Source organism: Haliotis cracherodii, unplaced genomic scaffold (assembly GCF_022045235.1).
Source record: "Haliotis cracherodii isolate W230 unplaced genomic scaffold, xgHalCrac1.p SCAF_10, whole genome shotgun sequence".
Lineage (NCBI taxonomy): Eukaryota > Metazoa > Mollusca > Gastropoda > Lepetellida > Haliotidae > Haliotis > Haliotis cracherodii.
Genome location: NW_027266265.1, coordinates 13605320 through 13624536, shown reverse-complemented (window position 1 = coordinate 13624536; position 19217 = coordinate 13605320). Strand labels below are relative to the sequence as shown.

General features: G+C 40.5%; 1 protein-coding gene across 2 annotated transcripts; it reads right to left on the bottom strand.

The window, feature by feature from the left end:
* Nucleotides 1–2330: 2330 nt before the first annotated feature.
* LOC139454081 (protein unc-93 homolog A-like) lies at nt 2331–18970 on the bottom strand. Of its 2 annotated transcripts, XM_071235576.1 has the most exons (5): nt 18673–18970; nt 8881–10759; nt 8107–8242; nt 4471–4602; nt 2331–3751 (listed from the first exon to the last, which is right to left on the bottom strand). In XM_071235576.1, exons 2-5 carry the CDS (start codon nt 10747–10749, stop codon nt 3510–3512), a joined length of 2379 nt encoding a protein of 792 aa, XP_071091677.1. In that variant the 5' UTR covers nt 10750–10759; nt 18673–18970; the 3' UTR covers nt 2331–3509. The 2 variants fall into 2 exon arrangements, with proteins under 2 accessions (XP_071091677.1, XP_071091678.1); XM_071235577.1 differs by lacking the exon at nt 2331–3751 and having other exon boundaries at nt 4570–7268.
* Between the last annotated feature and the right edge of the window lie 247 nt (nt 18971–19217).

Sequence of the window (19217 nt, the reverse complement as noted above, 5' to 3'; positions counted from 1 at the left end):
CGTGAACAATCATGCAGTCACGCTCTCTGACATTTCTCAATGTATACTGAAACGCTGAGACCAAGAATTAAGGTTCTAAATGATCAGAAAGAACGCTTATGTGTGTTTTCGTGCTGGGGAATTCCCAGGGGTTTCCCCAGGAATGTGGAAGTAGAATAGGTCTTCAGAAACCCATGCTTGCTGTTAAAGGCGACCATGCTTGTCGTAAGAGGCGACTAAGGAGATCGTGTGGTCAGACTCGCTGATTTGGTTGATGCATGTCATCGATCCCAATTGCATGGATCGATGCGCACCACCATAATTTATAATCTTATATTTTTTTCATCACAATTTCTTACCTCAAAGGATGTAGGCCAAGATCTAAACACAATTTCATTTACATACGTGTGACTTCATGTTTACACTGACAGCCATACAACAACCAGCTATATCGCGGAGTGAAATAGATTGCTGGAGACGGTCAATGTATGTTTTCGTGCTAGGGAATTCCCAGGGGTTTCCCCAGGAATGTGGAAGTAGTCTCGTGAAAAACGTATGAACGTCAAATTGTGTCGTTCATACACTTATGAACGTCAATGTGACCGCTCTCTCGTCCAATGGAAAAGCCGTATATCGTGTAAACTTCAAATTAAAAAATTATAAGTGTATGAACGACACAATTTGGGCGTGGCTTAATTCTTTACATTCATTAGGAAATGAATGCAATAACACGTGACCAATTCAGCTAATCAGAATGCATGAATTTCCATGAACACAATGAAAATTTAATTGTTATACTATGACGTCACAGCTATAACTATAAAACGTTTTGGCCTAGACTGTGCTTCTGTTAGACTGGTTTCCGTTCGTGCCTGCCATGGAAGGCAGAGCGAGAGCAGCGACACCAAGCGGAGGACCCGGGAACCAGTCTAGGCTCCTGTCTACCCATTTTAATAGACAGCCGGCGGCTGATTTCTAGTAGGCTGTGATTGGGTGACACTTAACATAAAAATGTCATAGGTCCTCTGTATGAAGTGTAAACAAATGGCGTCCTTTATGAATTTTGTTTGTGAAACTAAAATTGCTCTCGTAAAGATTAATGTAAGCAGAGGCGTTTCTAACAATTACTTCCGACTAAAAGAAGTCGAGTGCAACGGCTGTGTTTTGGATGGAGACACACATGCTGTACTTCCAACCGGGTGTCGAAAGCTTGATTTTTGAAGCCAAACAAAACATCACGAACCTGCGAACGAACATCAATTCGACCATAATCATCGTCAGCGCACTTAACCTACTGTCAATGAACAGGTGACCTGAGCTTGCATAGCCTACCAACACTGGAACCAGTTTTGGCCTTGCACCCAATCACATCCTCACTAACATAACATAATAGTTCGGGATTTGACTGTTATTTAGTGGCACTAATGAAATAAAAGGATTGTTGGTTTGTTTGTTGTTTAACGCCGCACTCAGCACTATTCCAGCTATATGACGGCGGTCTGTAAAATGTTCGAGTCTGGACCAGACAATCCAGTGATTGACATCATGAGCATCGATCCACGCAATTGGGATCGATGACATGTATCAACCAAGTCAGCGAGCCTGACCACCCGATCCCGTTAGTCGCCTTTTAATAAAAGGAATGAAAATGTGAAATCTGAAATAGAATATATTCCAGCGGGCTGACGAGTCTGGACCAGACAATCGAGTGATTAATTTTATGAGCTACGCCCCAATCTGTCAGGGTATGAAGTCATATAATCAACCAAGTCACCGAATCCAATTAGTTTCCTCATACAAGCATAGTTGCTGGGAATCCCACAACGACGTATGAGGTGAGGTGAAATGGGGTTTAACGTCGCGTCCAAGATTATTGCACTTATATAGCGACGTGCATGTATGTGTGTGTGTTTGCGTGGCTGCTTGTACTAGTCCGGACTGATGCCGATTTATAGTGCTAGCTCACTGAGATACCATGCCGCAGTTTAATATGAATATCCCACTCAGACACAGTATACTGACTCCGAGCCGACCAGTCCTTGTTTTAGCCCCTTAATGCCGAGTGCCAGACAGGGTAACAACAAGTACCATCTTTTAACGTCTTTTGATATGACGTGGCCGGGGATCGAACCCCGGACCTTCCGCTCTCCGGGCGGACGCTCTACCCCTAGACCACGGAAGCGGTCCAACGACGTATGAAAATGAAACGTAAGGGACGGACGGAAACCATCTGTATATCCCCCGCAAAACCTCGTTCGCGCGAGGGATAATTAGCAAACGTTTTCCTCCACTGAAAACATGATTGAGTTTATCGAAAGGAATTTTATATGACAAATATAAGACAAAAACCATATAGATATAAATATTTATTTATGAACGGGTTCAACTGTACACAAGCAACAATGACTCGTTTCCGAGGGTTAGGATGATGATGAGGTATTTGAATGAGGGGGTGTGAAACATATCCACATTTTGGCACTGTTTAGCTTAATATGAATAGACACATTCTATGTACATGGACAGAAGCTAAATATTAGCAACACAACGTGTGCACATGATAGCACAAAATGATAACTTCTCTAGATGGAGTTATCTATTTGTAAACTTAATAAGAAATTACCCACGATTTACTTCAGCAGAAACTTTCGAAAATAGAAATAGAAATTATATAGACAGAAACATTATAGGTTTTCCAAAAGGTTGTACTAGTAGCATACCAATTATAATTCAGACCGAAACACATTGGCCAATATCCTAGGAAATATATTTTGACAGAATAAATTATAAAAAGATACAAGGATAAATGTTTAACATTAGCAGTAACTGACGAATTATCTTTATTCAACCATAGGATAATATAACAACAAATAAACCAATGATATTCTTCTTTAACAGCTAGCATATGATTTTGCTCATAGTGAAAATTCGAACAGAATGTTAACAATGGGTATTGTGGGTTTGTCAGCAAGAAGTAGCACTACACTAACTGTCATGTTAGCGTCATGAGTTGATCAATAATAGAAACAAAACAAGTGTTCCCTATATCCGTTGGTAACATATCAACGAATAAAGTTAGTAACAACTAATAGTTGTACCCTGTTTGGCCGATAGCCAATGTTTGTCTGTAAATACGATTTCCGTGATTAAGCACGATAAAATATATGATAACTAAGATGCGCTGAGATTCCCATATACTGTAAATGTATATATACAGATCTGTTGGACACATCGGTCACGTATGCTACCTCCTAGAAATTCAGCAACAATTTACATAAATATTCATTTACGCACATAGCCGTATCAACGATCAGTCATCCTTCCTTTAACAAACCATTCATTAACATAATTCGCTCTACTCTGGCACATTTGATCCCATTTGAACCTCATATTTACACACGTCATTCGTCAACTCTTGCCATTTCCGTAACAATTCGTCCATTCTCTGATTCGTTTTGGAACGTCATTTATACACACCACTCGTCACCATTCGCCCCTTTCCATAACGATTCGGTTGACTCGGAATGACACGATTACACAACCTCTGAGACAAAGATCACAGTTTTTGCTTGTCGCTGCTCTTTCTTGAGTAGGAGCTCGGACAGGATGTAGCACGCCATGCCGACAATGCAGACGCTTCCCATGATGTAAATCTTGCTGGCCATACAGAAACTTTGAGCGTAGGCGAAGGCAAGGGTGGATCCCATGCCCTGCATGATTCTTAGGCCGGTGAAGGCGTTCTCGAATTCGTCAGAAAACAACACTCCCATCAGACCTAAATGGTGGAAACAATACGTGAGATTGTTGATGCGAATGTGTGAGTGAGTAAGTATAGTTTGATTTTTTAACAACTAGAAAAGTCCTCATTACATGCAAAAACAGAAGCATGCCTATTACCAGCATTTTCCCCGAAATCCCCAAAGTTTCCCACCAGAAACCTGTATCACGAACCATTTTGACTTTACAAAATAAGGTGACAGTTCATCTCATGATCTCGCCATATATTTATCTATAGTCATATTTAAAAACTAATGCTGTCAAAAGCAGTACAACTTTGCATTGGGCCTCAAGTTACCATAAAATACGCACTTTCGGTTTAATGACATCACTTCCGGTTCAGGACAACATATGCCTATTGGAAGACGATTTTAAAAGAGACCTATGTCTGTAGCCACATTGAGAAAAGATAAATCCACTTCCTGTTTAAATACCTAGACACTCAACCAATGACCTTCAATATCAGTTGTCATACCAAAATTGATGTCCCCAGGTGGAATTCAAGAAAACAACGAAAATTTAGTATATGCTACATAATGAAAGTAGGTCACCGTGACCTGTCATCACTTGACATACATATGTATTGAACTATTATGCATATATCTGCAAAAGTAGGTGGTGTAATGAAAATGACAAAGTCATGAGTTTCTTGGGTCCATAAAACATATTGTCCCCAAAAATGGTCAATAATTGATATTATACAATTATAGAACTTACTCTGGCTCTGAGCCAACCAGATGCCGTCTGCGAGGCCCCAGAAGCCAAACAGGACAAACAGTATGATGAGAGAGTCCGGTGTTGGCGACCATAGTGACATGAACGTCAGAAGACCAAGGTTACACACAACGGCTGAAAGGCGAAGATTTATGATTGAATGACACGGTTCAAAACTGCAGCCAACCCCTCACACATCCCTTATTCCAATGTAGACATGGGGAAAGAGGCGGGAGATTTTCGCAGGCAAAATACCCACTGTCAGACTATGCTAATCTTACTAGTGGTATGCAACCACGGAACCTATGTGCAATGGAGTTATCCCGCTTTTCTTTCGAGGAGTGGCAAAAGCCAATCAAAAACGAGTTTAAAGAGCATGGACGACTTAGTACATACTACTCTTGCTTTGAGAAAAAGGAGCATATAACAATCACTCTCTTTATCATATTCGTGTTACAAATATACTTCCACGCGACTTCCGTTTTCGATAAAGTGCACAGTTTTGCTTTTGGTTTCCTTGGGTTTACTAAATAAAAGTGTTATATAGGGATGGAACCGAAAACAAATTTTCGATTAACACAATTTTAATCAAAACGGTTTCATAAAAAGAGTTTTTGTACCCAAAATGTGGATTTGAATTAATTTTGATAGAAACCAATCACATATTTTTTGTGCATCTCATAACTAGACAACTAAAACATTCCCTTATTTGAATAGTCTCTATTTGCATTTAATTAGAATCTCATCAAATGTGAGTCTGATCCTAATATGTACAAAACAAAGATATTCAAAACGTTTGCAATGCTCTTTTGCGTTTGCGTACCCTTCTTCACAAAACATTGAAGAGAGTCCATTTGCACGTGCACATTGCGGCATCAGCTTCGCTTACCTTGGTCACATGACAGTCATGTGACATCACAAACACAGTTTTGGTTTAAGACAGACTTTCCAATAGAGAGAGAGAGTGAACGTTCTGATACGTGTTATTAAGTTGAAGTTTAAAAATCTATAGTTGAGCCAAAACTAGGACAACATGCCCGAAAATAATTAATTTGATCGAAAGAAAGATACCAAGACTGTGTTTCCTTTCTCTGAAATATGCATTTATTTGGCGCAAAAGACTTAATGTTTGAACGTTTGGATAACTTTCAGATATAACATTTACACCAGGTAGATTTAATTTATTGAAATGGTATCGATAGTCCGGATTTTGTAATTGGAAATCTTTTGCACCAAATATTCATGAAATGTATAATGCCATTGAATTTCAAAATTTGGATGCTTTGTTGCCAGGAAACAATTATAAATGGTTCTAAAGAGTTTCTCGTTCTTGCATGACACATCTCATGATGATGGAAAAATACACATTCTTGCAGACTGAAAATCCTAAAGAGATAAGGGTTAGATGGCCAAAATGAAGTTAAGTTGGGATGAAATGTATCACTAAATGAGTGTGTTTACTTCATTTATCTATTATTTAAATACTTACCTCACATCATCACGGGCATCATCATCGATAGCTTTAATGTTTAATAAGTTGTCCTTGTATTCTTCCATTCGAAATACACTGTAAATGCATGCCTAGCTTCAATGCCAATTACATCCGAATTGATGGATATTGTCGTAATATATATTACTTCATCAACAAGTATAACTTTAGGTTTCCAGTTTGCAAGAATCATTAAGTATGTAAAAATACATATTGTTCTGACCATGATCGCGCCTGTTGGTATAGTCAATTTCAAGAAGTTGTAGATTGTATATGTAGATTTTATAATTTAATTTATTACTTAAATGCTTGTTACATCAATAAATGAATATACAGTTTTGAAAGCCGAAAATGGAAAATAGTATATAATTTTGAATATAGTACTCGTTACTTTAATCCAGATAGAGAGAGGAATACATATTACGGCGCAGGTACACACTGCTTTAGATATCTACAAGTTGCTGAAATGGACTATAGTATTTAAGGCGGATCGTATGAAGTGACGGGGACGTACCACACGCAACGCATCGAACCAGGCGGCAGAAGATTCAGTTCCCAAACTAACCAACACGATTAAGTCTTCCATTTCCAGATTTATCTATCAAGGACTTTGAAACATTTCTATATCAAATTTCTGGAATAAACTACATAAAAAATGTTTTTTGATTAGGACATTTGGAATTTAAAAAATAAGTTAGACCAGGACAAGAAAGTAATTTAATAGAATCTTCTGTTGCCTAGCAGAGGCGTGAGGGTTCGATGCGGGAAGTACAGTGGAAGGATACGCCCATGCTCGTGCCGAGACTGATTTCGGGTAGAAAAGCAGAACTTGTTATTCCTCCATTGCTTGAATTTTGATACTCGCCAAAATGGATGTATCTACATTCCCAGAAATTGGGGAATGACCAGCCTATACAAACTAACACAATGAAATGCCTCTTCGCCCAAATCCACAGAAACATTGGGATGTGCGATCAGGGTGACTTGTCAGAACACACTTCAAAAGCAAGCACGTGACTACCTGGTGCCTTACCGTCTCTTCTCCTGGGCATGTCTGCACATGCCCATTACTTACCAATCACCAACACCGTTACATCGGAATGTCATCCCCTCAGAAAGACGTCTACGGTCTTTGGTCAGCAATGTCATCGTATGGGTAGCTTTCTATAACGTCATATCAGATCAACAATGCTGGATGGAACTGACTATTTGCCTAGCTGGCAAGTCGAAGTCTTGGGAGACTGCATTCTTACTATGGTGGCGTCTTTGGTCTGCCACTTGTGGTGTATAACCAAAGTTAAAACTCATGGTACTGAAAAGGAATGAGGCAAATGGATGTTCAGAAAAAGGAAATATAGATCGCGAGTCCGCCAGCCCAAGCAAGTGGACTCAATCTGGTGATGTTCGGCCATGTTGGCGGCCATTAAGAATCATCACCGACAAGGTTCAGCAAGGCTGTTATAACTGTGATGCAGAGAGGGAGGAACAATTTAACCAACAAAGGGTTTACTATCGAATTACCACCCACGGGATAGTTGCTGCAACATTTCATTGTCTTGGTTATGTGTAGATGACATCCTTGGTTCGTCGATTTATATATGCTTTTATTTACTAGAAAAAATAGATTCAACAGTTAATCCTGATTGGTGCTCAAGACAAGATAGTGATACTACTTAGATGTTTGTTAGGGTTCAATTAATAACATAATCATCCAATATTTTGGGTAACGGAATTTGAAGCCTGTCCGTTTTGTTACACATGGTCGAAATCTGGACAGGTTTCAATTGTTCCCTACAGTATTCCCCCTCTCTAGCAACAACAGACGGGAATAAAAACTTATAATTAAGATATATTTAATCTACATTAACACTGACACACTATATAGACCCATGCAAATAATTATTGCCATCCCTAAATATATGTGTCTGAGTATAAAGATGGCCATAATTAGTAGCATTGGTCTATTTAGCATAAACTATATCATTCTCATTAAAATGATTACTGTAAGACAAAAGTTAAATATACATACTGATTACTGTTACGTATTGAGAATGATATTTAGATATAAAGTACAGCATTTATTTTAAAACTCTACTTTTTACATGATACAATGACAAGTTAGAAAGGCAGCATCAGTATAAGAAACACACCTATTGCGATCAGCACAATTCTTCCGACGTATCTGCACAGCCATCCACTGAGGTAGGCGCTGATACTCGCCGACACGCCCATGCAGATCATCATGTAGCCGACCATGTGGACGCCGATGGGACACGTCACGAAGGCCTGAAATAATAATAATTAATATCGTTAATAATATTGTCCATCCGTGAGCTCGACAAGGAATAGAAGATAAGGGACCGACAATTTGATATTTGGGTAGTTCGGATGATTTTGTATGGAGATGGGGGAAGACGATAACTTGGTATGGAGACCAGATAACTATTTGATTAAAGCTACAAAATATCTTTTGGGCAAATAAAAACATCTTGCAACAAAGTATTTCTTGTGGCAAACAATTTCTTTCTCCCAACAGTTTGAATTATAATTATTTTTTAAATTCATTTCTCGGAGAATATTTGGTCGGTTGCTAAGCGACGATATCATACATACAACGGCGCTTGTGACAGGAATATGACAAGGGTTATAGTGCCCACTGCTTGAGATAGACCAGGGGACCAGGTGATAATTTCGTGGGTCAGGTATAAGAAAATTGGGGCCTATATTACTCATAAATTGAGGTTATTTTGAAGGGGAGTCGGAGACACGTCCCCCTTGACTTTGGGAAACAATGTCTATTACAGCTGGTTATTGAACCAGACTCTCCAATGAATCACGCTGCAACCTATTTCGCCTGGCATTAATAAATAAATAGTAATGAAACTGCGAATGGTATTTAATATTTAAGTTTTGTAAATACGTACCTTTGTAATCTCAGCAGTAGCGAATCCTTGTTCCATGGCGCCGAAGAGCAGGAGTGGACAGAGGAGCACAAACTTCCGGTTCACGACGAACTTCCCAAGGGAGACCATCTGTGTTTTAATCATGCCGCATGTCATGACGGAGGAAAAGAGGCGACTGTTGAGGGGCTCCAGAAGGAAGAGCACGATGAGGAGGGCTAAAACCATGCATCCAAGGTAGATACCGAAAAGCAGGTATTTGGCGAAGTCGCTGACTGTAGTTCCGGAGTTGCTGATGGTGTAGTGGTGGCAGTAGTTGGCTCCGCATATTGAGACGTTGGGGGTGTTGATATCACTGAGTGTTGTGGAGTTCAGCAAAGGGTCACTGGATATAGAATACATGTACTCTGATAGGTTCAGTGTAGGCGTGAGAACACTTTCGTTTGATGTTGTCACATTGGAAACATCAGCTGGGTTTGCATATGTGAGGACAAGAGATGCGATGAGGTTGCCGAAGACCATGTATACTTGGAACAACAAACAAAATATGCCAAAGAATCGATTGAGAACACCCTCATAATCCTCTTTCCTTTTCTCCGAGTAGCCCTTTGCCAGGAATGTAACGTACGTGCTCATCGCGTTCCACATGATGGCGGTGCTGATTCCTTGCAAGAATGAGACAGGGCACATCAGCCACATGACTGGGTAGAAGTTAGCAGCAATATACAAGACGTGGGGGAAGAGAGACGCCAGGAGGGATTTGTACGGATCAAAGTTCTGCACAATGAACGGGCTGAAAATGCTTCCAAGCATGAATCCTAAGCAGTTGACAGCGAGAGACGTGATTCCAACGCCGCCTTCATGGTTGATGCTGCTCTGTAGGTTCCTCAGGGAACCGCAAGCAATAAACACCATAGTGTTGCACACACTAAGAGCGAGGAGATTGCGCGTGTGGCGACCGCTGGGTACGATGTTGTGGTCGACGACGTCATCAAGATCCTTCTTACCACTTGGAGGCAACTTTGACACGTCCTTGTAACTTCCTGGCAGAAGGAGGGAACTCGCCACTCGCTCGTCCTGGAGGTACTGAAGAGCCTTTTGACACGCGAAGCTAAGATTACTGGTACTGGAAAGGTCTCGCTGAGAGGAGAAGTAACCGGGATGTTCAATACGTCCAATGATTGGTGCATCCACTTCTTTTGCGAAGCTCCACATGCTCTCAGTTCTGTCTAGCAGTGGCTGGTTACTAGAGGTTTGAGACGATACAGTGTTTGTGTAATTTTTGTTCTCGAAACATTCAGGCATATCTATCACAGCTTCGCTTTCCAAAATCTCTGTTACGCCTAACAATGACATCGTCTGATCTGACGTCGACTGCTCATGGCTTGGGGATATGTGTTCACTGGTTTCGTTCACCTCATACTTTGGTGGCAGCAGGAATTTGGTGCTGTCCGTGCTACACAACGAGTCCGTATAGTCGCTATTACTGTAGGTATCGCTGCATGACGACACAGAGTCTGACCGAAGTTCACTAGTGGGTGCTGAGAAAGTGTTCCCTGAATTATATTCACAAATGATGTCTCCACTGAACACAGAATTATCACCTTCTTCGCTTATGTTGTTCTGTCCTGTTACGCAAGCTATAGACACAATTGGATAGTCATTGTCAGTGGTGGAGATGGGAACTTCTTGGGGGGAAGAGTACATGGCCAGTTGATCAAAGGGAAGAGATGTAATGGGGTAGTTGTTCACGTCCATGCAAGTTTCGAGCACGGGTTGACTTATATTTCCTGCATCAGGAGGTGGATCTCCGAGTAATTTGCCGTTGTCAAGGAGACCGATTCCAAGATGTGAAGACTGACTGTGAACTTCACAAGGCTGTTCAGCAACCATGCTGTAAAGTCTGAAACAAAGGGCACAATCTTTGAATCTGTTGAACGGACATGATATATGACTAACTCTGTTGTTATCCTCACACTATTTCCCGTTATAATTAACTCTACTAAAGTTGATATTGATTTGGCCAAGTGTTTAACTCCATATACGCAATAGACGTATACCAAGCTTGCTGTAAAAGGTGACTAAGCTAGTTGTAAAAGGCGACGAACGTGGTCGGGTGGTCAGGCTCGCTGACTTGGTTGATGTCATCGATCCCAATTGCGTATTCGGGTGGTCAGGCTCGCTGACTTGGTTGATGCATGTCATCCATCCCAATTGCGTGGATCGATGCTCATGATGTCAATCACTGGATTGTCTGGCCAATACTCGATTATTGGAATATTGTTGAGTGCGGCGTATATGACAAAATGGTAGTTTCAATTTAATATGCCTTGACTTGTACATAATCCGGAAGAAAGAAAGTTGATAAAAACAGATTAAAAGGTGATAATTCGGTACCTATAGTTTAATACATCTGTTGTCGCAATACATAATGTAAATATTATTTGCAAGTAATTGTTTATTTCGAACCCAATACATTATGTGGTTTTGTCGGACCTATCAATGTCGCGTTTAATATCTTCAACGTAGTTGAACTGCCTCCGTGGGCTAATTGATAGAGTGTCCCCCGGAGAGCGGAAGGTCGTTGTTTCGATCCCTGGACGTGTCATACCAAAAGATGTTAAAAGATGGTATTTTTGTTACCCTGCCTGGCTATTTACCAGAGATACACTGTGTAGAAGCAAAACAGGTTTGAAACAGGGGGATGAAACAAGGACTGGTCGCGGCTCGGAGTCTGATAACAGGTATTACTCACTCACACATACGTGGTTATAAAAGTGCAGTAGTCTTGAAGGAGACGTTGAACCCCATTTCCATGTAGCTTACACCGCGCCAGTCGCGTGACTCTCCACCCAACACCTTCCCCAGCTGCCCCGGCCGTTGACCTCAGAATCAACTGCGCTGCGACCTGACCTACATCCGGTCACCCCAGTATAAACACAAGGCACGTGGTCACGCGGAGGCTGATATAAATAACCAGCCAATCAGAACACAATAAACTGGCTTCCCTCGGTCGAAACAGATCCGCCGTGCCCTACACCACACTGTTTCTTTGTTCGTGTCGCCGTCAACCTCTAACTCACATTGCACTTTTATCGTTCAGACATGAAATGCACGTCGCAAGTAAACGATCAACAACTGGAGGTTAATATTCACGCATGAATTAAGTAACAATAACCCATTAAAGATTTTTCGTCAAAATATTGAGTGAAAAGGGCCCATATATTTACATAGTCAGTTCTAGAAATAATATGATGCAATGCATGTCATTTGCGAATCAAGGAAACTGCTATACTGAATAGCGTGACAACTGTCCGATCTGGTTTATGTAACATGAAATATTGGCTATAAAAAGTCGCCATTTACATAATCGAATCAAAGCAGTGAGCGAAATGGTCCCACTTTTACATGTTCAGTTCTAGATATATTATGATGCAATATATGTTATTGTGAAATATGGAAACAGAAAGAAACTTATTTGCACACGGCACTACTGAACCCAGTGACGCCTAGGGATACATGTGTTATTTATGTAGCATGAGGTAATGACACTTAATAGACATCAGCCTTTATAATATAATTGAAAATAGATACCAGAGAAGAGCAAAGTCGGCGTGTCAGGTCCCTACAACTGGTCCAATACCGGAGAACATATGACAAAGCAATTATGCGCGCTATATGACGGTGATATTGATTCGGTGATAATAGCTGGAGCTGATGTCATGGAAACAGCTGCTGGTTAACAGCTGCCGAAATCAATACGCATCTAGTCCGCAGCACACAGTGCGGGTATTGCTGCTGACATTAACACAACCAGATTACTGTATTGCCCTACACGAGACGAGGAATGTGTCAATGTAACCGTGATCCCATAGAAGTTGCGTTATATTTCTGCTGTGACAACAGGACTCAATTTGATCTCTGCGGTAAAGAACGAAATAATTGAACAAACTTGTCATGCACATGCATACATGTCGTATTGTCGCCACTGCCTACACGTGTAATATTCTTGAACGTAATGTTAAACTCCATTTTACCGCACTTCGCCTCATTTTGTATTTTCCCCAACAAGGCATAGTCAGGTTTTGTCGACCAACCATAAATAGTGGTCATTAACTGTAATGAAGGATTTCATTAATAGACGGGACCAAGTCGAGCCTCAGTTACGACAACGGTGAAGGTGACGACTACAGCGTACAGCATGACCCGTGATTACCAGAAAGTGAAGACGAACATATACCGTTCGAGCCAGGAGAGATCTGATGAGAACAGAAGTCTTTGCGCGGGATTACTTTGCAAGTCAACAAAGTACTGGCTATAATCACTCAAAGCCTGAACACCATTAGCAGCCGCGGTTGAATTAGTCTGGAGCAAGACTTCAAACAGCGCGTGTATGGTGGAATGATCGAAATGCGACTCCTCAAGTCACAGTGTAGGATAAAGGTTTCTGATGCGAGCCCCAGCCAGACACATAGATTAGAAAATCGCAATTTCACAGCATCAGCAATTTTGCAGCTTATGGCAAACACAGCATCAAATGGAAATAAATGTGTTTTGGGAACGTCACACGGAGGAATGATTGTAAGTCCATGTTTGTTGGTTGTTTAACGTCGCACTAAGCAATATTCCAGCTATGTGACGACGGTCAGTAAATAAACGAGTCTGGACCAGACATTCCAGTGATTGACATCATGAGCATCGACCCCCGCAACTGTGAAACGATGACATGCATCGACGAAGTCACCCGATCCTCCACTTGATTGGCAAACATGGGGGATGAAGACTAATTCTAACGTGGTGTCTCTTCACATGTTGTATGTTTATGTGGTACAGTGGTATATCTGCTTGTGGTCGGCATATTGAACGGCATGGTATCACAAGATATGAAACATTGGTGCCACATGTGTGTTCTGTTCAGGACAATGTTCGATTAGAAAAGGTTCATCACCAAGGATACACGGTCTGAGAATACATATACGGGGGGTTGTATCGATTCGTGGTTAATTTATAGTTTCATGGCATAAATATTGCCAAATCAGCACTTTCGCATCACAACATCTAAAACGCCATCCTTTACCCCAGAATCGTTATCAGTAACGATGGTAACATTAATACATCGATTTAAAGGCGACGACGCTTGTTGTGAGAGGCGACTAACGGGATCGGGTGGTCAGGTTCGCTGACTTGGGTGATGAATGTCATCGCTCCCAATTGCGTGGATCGATGCTCATGATATCAATCACTGGATTGTCTGGACTCGAATTTTTACAGACTGCCGTCAGATAGCAGCAATATTGCTGAGTGCGGCGTTAAACAACAAACCAACGAACCAACATCGATTTAAGCTCAGGAGATTTTGAAGAATATTCACTGACAAGTCAAGACTAGCTTACATCACACCGTTGTTTACAGGACAGTGATCGCCGTCCGATATAACTAGGCACCATGTTTCAAGGTCATTACTGTGCAAATATACTGAGGGCAGGTTATTATAATATATAATGTATTAGATATTATGTAATAATCCCATTGTTTTAGTTGACACTTAGGTTGGGCGTCCACAAAGTGAGCATATGTTCGTCACTTTCTGTTTCGTCAAAAGTTATGTTTCATTTCCTAAAGAACAATTACTCATCAGTCATCAAAATATAGATATTACCATAACCCCTTGGAAATGTGTACTTGTCATATTAGGTGGGAAATGAAGCGGAGATCCCAACGAATACAGAAAGAAAAACAATTCTTGTTTGTGTGTTGACATGAACCCTATACCAATGCGTGTATAACAGGGGGCGCTTTAAGTAAAATAATATCATAGGGTTGTACTAGTCTGTCTTACAGACCCTGATGCAAACATATCAAATACAGCTCATGCAAGTCTATAATGTTTGGCAAGTCTAGATTTCTGCAGTATCTGAAAATGAAGAGAGTCTCTGAGCTCCTTTTTATTATATTTTTATCAAGATAATTTAACAACTTTTTTTTATCTGTACGATATGTTCATTTCGGAGACTAGATGATAGTCTATAGGGTTGTACATGTTTTTCTGTCGACACCTCACCCATCAATGTCAAAGTCTACAAAACAACAACACGTTACCATGACAATACCCCTGAGGTGACGCATCAGTTGTCACGGCAGGCAATAAACTGTATCAGAGTTTATGACAGCTAATATTATCTCTAAGATTTGTCATTTTGAAACGTTTTTTTTTTTAAAGTCAATTCACATGAAAAATTGAAAATGAAACCAACCTCGTTTATTCCCTTAATAAAACATGAAGTGACGTGCACCTGCCACTTTAATCCAGTGGACTATTTTCTGAAACTGTTCAACGTGCTTAAACTACAATTAGACCTATCCTACAGTGGCGACTTTAAATGCCTGTTTCGTCGTCAAGTCATGATGTATAGACTACAGTTTACATGTTTAGTTTGGTTTGGTTAGTTTTTGTTTGACGCCACACGCAACAATATTTCAGCTACACGATGGCGGTCTGTAAATAGTCGTGTCGGTTCCCGTCAATCCAGTGTCTACTGATCAACCAAAGAGTGACATCCTCTGTGGACTAATGGATACAGCATCAGCACGGGAAGCGGAAGGTCGGTGGTTCGATCCTCGCTCGTGCATATCAAAAGACGTTAACAAGAAGATGTTCTTGTTCTTACCCTCGACATTAAGGGGTTAAAACTAGGACTGGTACCCGTGTTTAACTGCGCCATGGTATCTCAGAAGGCCAGCACACCGGCATTTGTCAGACCAGTACAAGCAGACACACATGCATAAATATCGCTATATAAGTGCCGTGATCTTGTCGCGATGAGGCCTATTTCACCTCACCTCACCGCTCTATTGCTTGCAAATCATGACTATATATGTATGGAGACGTCGGCTTTTTCTAAGGGCTTTTTCCCTTTAGAATCGCTGCTTGAGAGGGTGTCCCGTGCGCGCTCATGGCGACAGTCAATACATGTTCGCGTCAGTTGCTGTGTAGTCCTGCACATTGACTGTGGATTATCTGCATTTAAGTTGATAAAAACTCAGCTGTCTGTATTCCACAAATCAGCATTAGGAAATAAATAAACATAGAAGTGAGTAACGTCTTGTGTAACAATAATATGTCATAGACTATGTGTTAATCCAGGGGCTATAGCCTTTGTCCAACTGGTATATACTGCTGTATGGTTAAATACCGTTTAGCTACGTTTCAGTTTTCATATAATTGATTGGTATAGCCCAAATCCATCCTATTTGAAGCGTACATAAACATGGGGTGAGTCGGATACAATTTCACGTCATATTGGCAATATTTCAGGCATATCGTGACAAGACATCAACTTGGAAAGGAAAACAAAACCTAATATCCAGAATATTTATACATAAGGTAGTTTCTGAGGTCAAAGGTTTGGTTTCAGGGTTCTTGGTGCACAACTCGCAAGTCTTGCGGGTCATGGTACTCAAAGGTTCCAGAAGCTGTATGGAAGACGTTCAGAAGAAACTAAATATGACACCTCTCTTATCCCCATGATGCGTGTGCTAACCCATGCTATATATGACCTATACATGGACATATCCTTACTCTTTTGAAGTCTATGATGTTACTGCTAGTGCAGGTAATGCTTACCCTTTTCGCGAGCACCTGTGTCATCACTGATTTTCAGTGATCAATTCATAAAGGATTGATCACTATTTTGACACTCCCAACTTCTTGGCCATGACTCGTGGCCAAAGAGATTTCCCGCTTGACCCATTAAGCAAGCTTAATATTATTGCAAGACTGCAAAAATCGATTGATCTCATTATGCAAGGTCGTAACATTTACTAATATATAATAGGTACTTGACCAGCCAGCCAAAAGGTTAAGAAGCTAACATGTAATATTTATGTTAAGCCTAAGACGAAGCCAGGTTCTGTAATGACTCTATCGAAAAAGAGTTAAGCAACTATACATGTACCCTTGACGATCTCTGACCGGCTTAGTTTATCGATGCATTGGTTTAGCATGGTGGTGTTTACGTAACGTCTTGCCAGTATTCCGCTCCAAGGGTTATCGACATTTTATGTGCATATGTAGCAAGATGTATACTTAATGAACCTGTTCAATATTTTCGTATTCTTGGATATACTTCAACAAAAAATAATGAATTCAGAAATAGAGAGCATCAGACGTATTCGAACAAGTAGGCGTGTTTTAATTTGTTTATATTAACTGGACATCTCTATTTGTTAACTGCTTGGCTGTATATTTTAATTTAATGGAGAGAATCCGCAGTCTTGGAACAGGACAATCAAAGCAAGGCGCTTTCGATATTTAAGACACTATTCTACTTTCAATCACGTGGGTCCTAGTACAGACGACCCAAAGGAGCGTTTCTGAGAGAGAACGTTGAGGAAGCAATGGTACTGATTCAGAATCTTCACGAGCGGCAAGTCAAAGGACATTAACTAAAAAGCACATTATTTACTCTAAACAAATGTATATAAAATGTTATGAAAAATAAAGCACTGTATGCAGGTAGAACTGGAGGTGGCTGGTTGAGCAGGATTCTCCTTGTGCAACAAAGGTGTTAAAAGCCCCTGATCCTACGGGTCTGTTGTAGTCTATTTTAGGAAGAAGCACATTGCTTGTCAGTGATATTTTAAATTGACAAGCACACATCAAGGAATCATTTCCCGTTTCTACCACGAGATTTAATATACTTGTAAAACGTTCAGGGAAGACTTTCACTGGATGGGGGTTTTCACTGCAGCGATTCAACATGGCGACTTCCCAGCATTGCTTCCATTGTCCTTGAGGTCATATGAGCAAGAAAAACATCCTTGTCTATGACAGTTAGTAACCTAACCAGCATATTTCCCTTGTGGTTCTCTACAGTTATGCTCATCATAGCATTTAACGTTTAGGTTTATACAGCCGTTTTGGTTGTATTAATTGCAGACAAGCGTCTCCAACTTTTTGTAAACAGGGTGGCTGACACCGGCGAAATATAGGACGTCTTTTCAAGATTTATATCATAACCTAGCTGTTTTGAAAAATAATGTTATGTAGCGCACCAAGGAAGCATACATTCGTCAAGTTTAAATCAAATAGCTGTTTCAAATCAAATATATAATATATATATGATGTCCATTAGTTCATGACCGTCTTCAGAGAGTTAGTAAACCAAACGATCTCAAACTAGACATTATGATTTGTGTATATGGTTGGACATAGTGATTGTAAAGATATTTTGACATGTAGTTGTATATAGGAGCCATTTTGTTTAACGGTCTGTGTACAAGATCCACAAAGGCATGGACATCGTTAACAATAACATAAGACAAGACCTTCGATGAGATTGCAACGAGACGCCAGTACAAATCCTAGGGGTACCAAGGAACGAAGCCAATGGTTTTCATTTTACGTTTCATTGACTCATGACATGACATGAATTTCTTTTTAATAAATATATATATCTCCAATAATGACAAATATTTCTTTTATTCCACGTGTCCTGGTCAGCCTTTCAGCATACATAAATATCGTCATAATTTGTACAATTTGAAAAAATGCGATTCTATCTTATATGATTATAATTAAAACAATTAACAAAGAACTTTGACACAATAAAAAGCAAGAGGATCTGGTTCAGTCCAGTTCTCGCGGGCCTAAACCTGTGAGAACTGCAGAGGCGAGCAATCGATCGTCTGCTCAAATGCCGACCATACCGGCATGGCCGAAATGCGAGAAAACGATGTGTATTTTAAATATGCAGTAGGAGATGAATTGAATATATCACCTAATATATATTGTGTTTGAGTTTAAATGAATCTTACCTAGTGATGGAATGAAAGCACGAAGTAGCTTTGAGATCTGTTATATTTCTCCCAGTGTGACGCGGCGTCGGTGGTAACGCAGGCAGGCGATTCAATGGTCCTTTTATACAAGGCTTCTGTGGCCGATCGCATCGAAGTGGAGGAAAAGTCGGAATATTTATCAACAAATGTCGTAACAGCAGTAAAACATCTCGTCGGGGAACTTTAGGATATAATTCTTTCCGTTTGTGCAGATCTTTAATCAAATAATGTGATTTTCATCATCCTAATGCGACTTTGTTCTCACACCGACATAATGTCGGAGAACCAGACACCCCTTCAATGAAAATAAACTGTTCCACTAATCTGGGCCTGCGATAGTCACATGATCATACGCTTCCTCGTCATCGTCCCTTCCCGCGGTTCAGAAATTCTAAGAGCGTGTTTTCATAAAGGCAGTGAATTAACCATGGGAAAGGACGATTAGAGTTTACCCGGTTCGAGTGTGAAACACGGCAGATTTTTTTTTTAGAGTAATCCAAATTGAATTTGAAACCCAACATCGG

Excerpts from the sequence above, each read along its gene's own strand:
- LOC139454081 (XM_071235576.1), bottom strand. The coding sequence starts at position 10,749 with ATGGTTGCTGAACAGCCTTGTGAAGTTCACAGTCAGTCTTCACATCTT. Across the intron at positions 4,603-8,106 it reads AATTGTGCTGATCGCAATAG|CCGTTGTGTGTAACCTTGGT; the intron begins GTGTGTTTCTTA and ends TTCGCCTTTCAG. Across the intron at positions 3,752-4,470 it reads CTGGTTGGCTCAGAGCCAGA|GTCTGATGGGAGTGTTGTTT; the intron begins GTAAGTTCTATA and ends TCCACCATTTAG.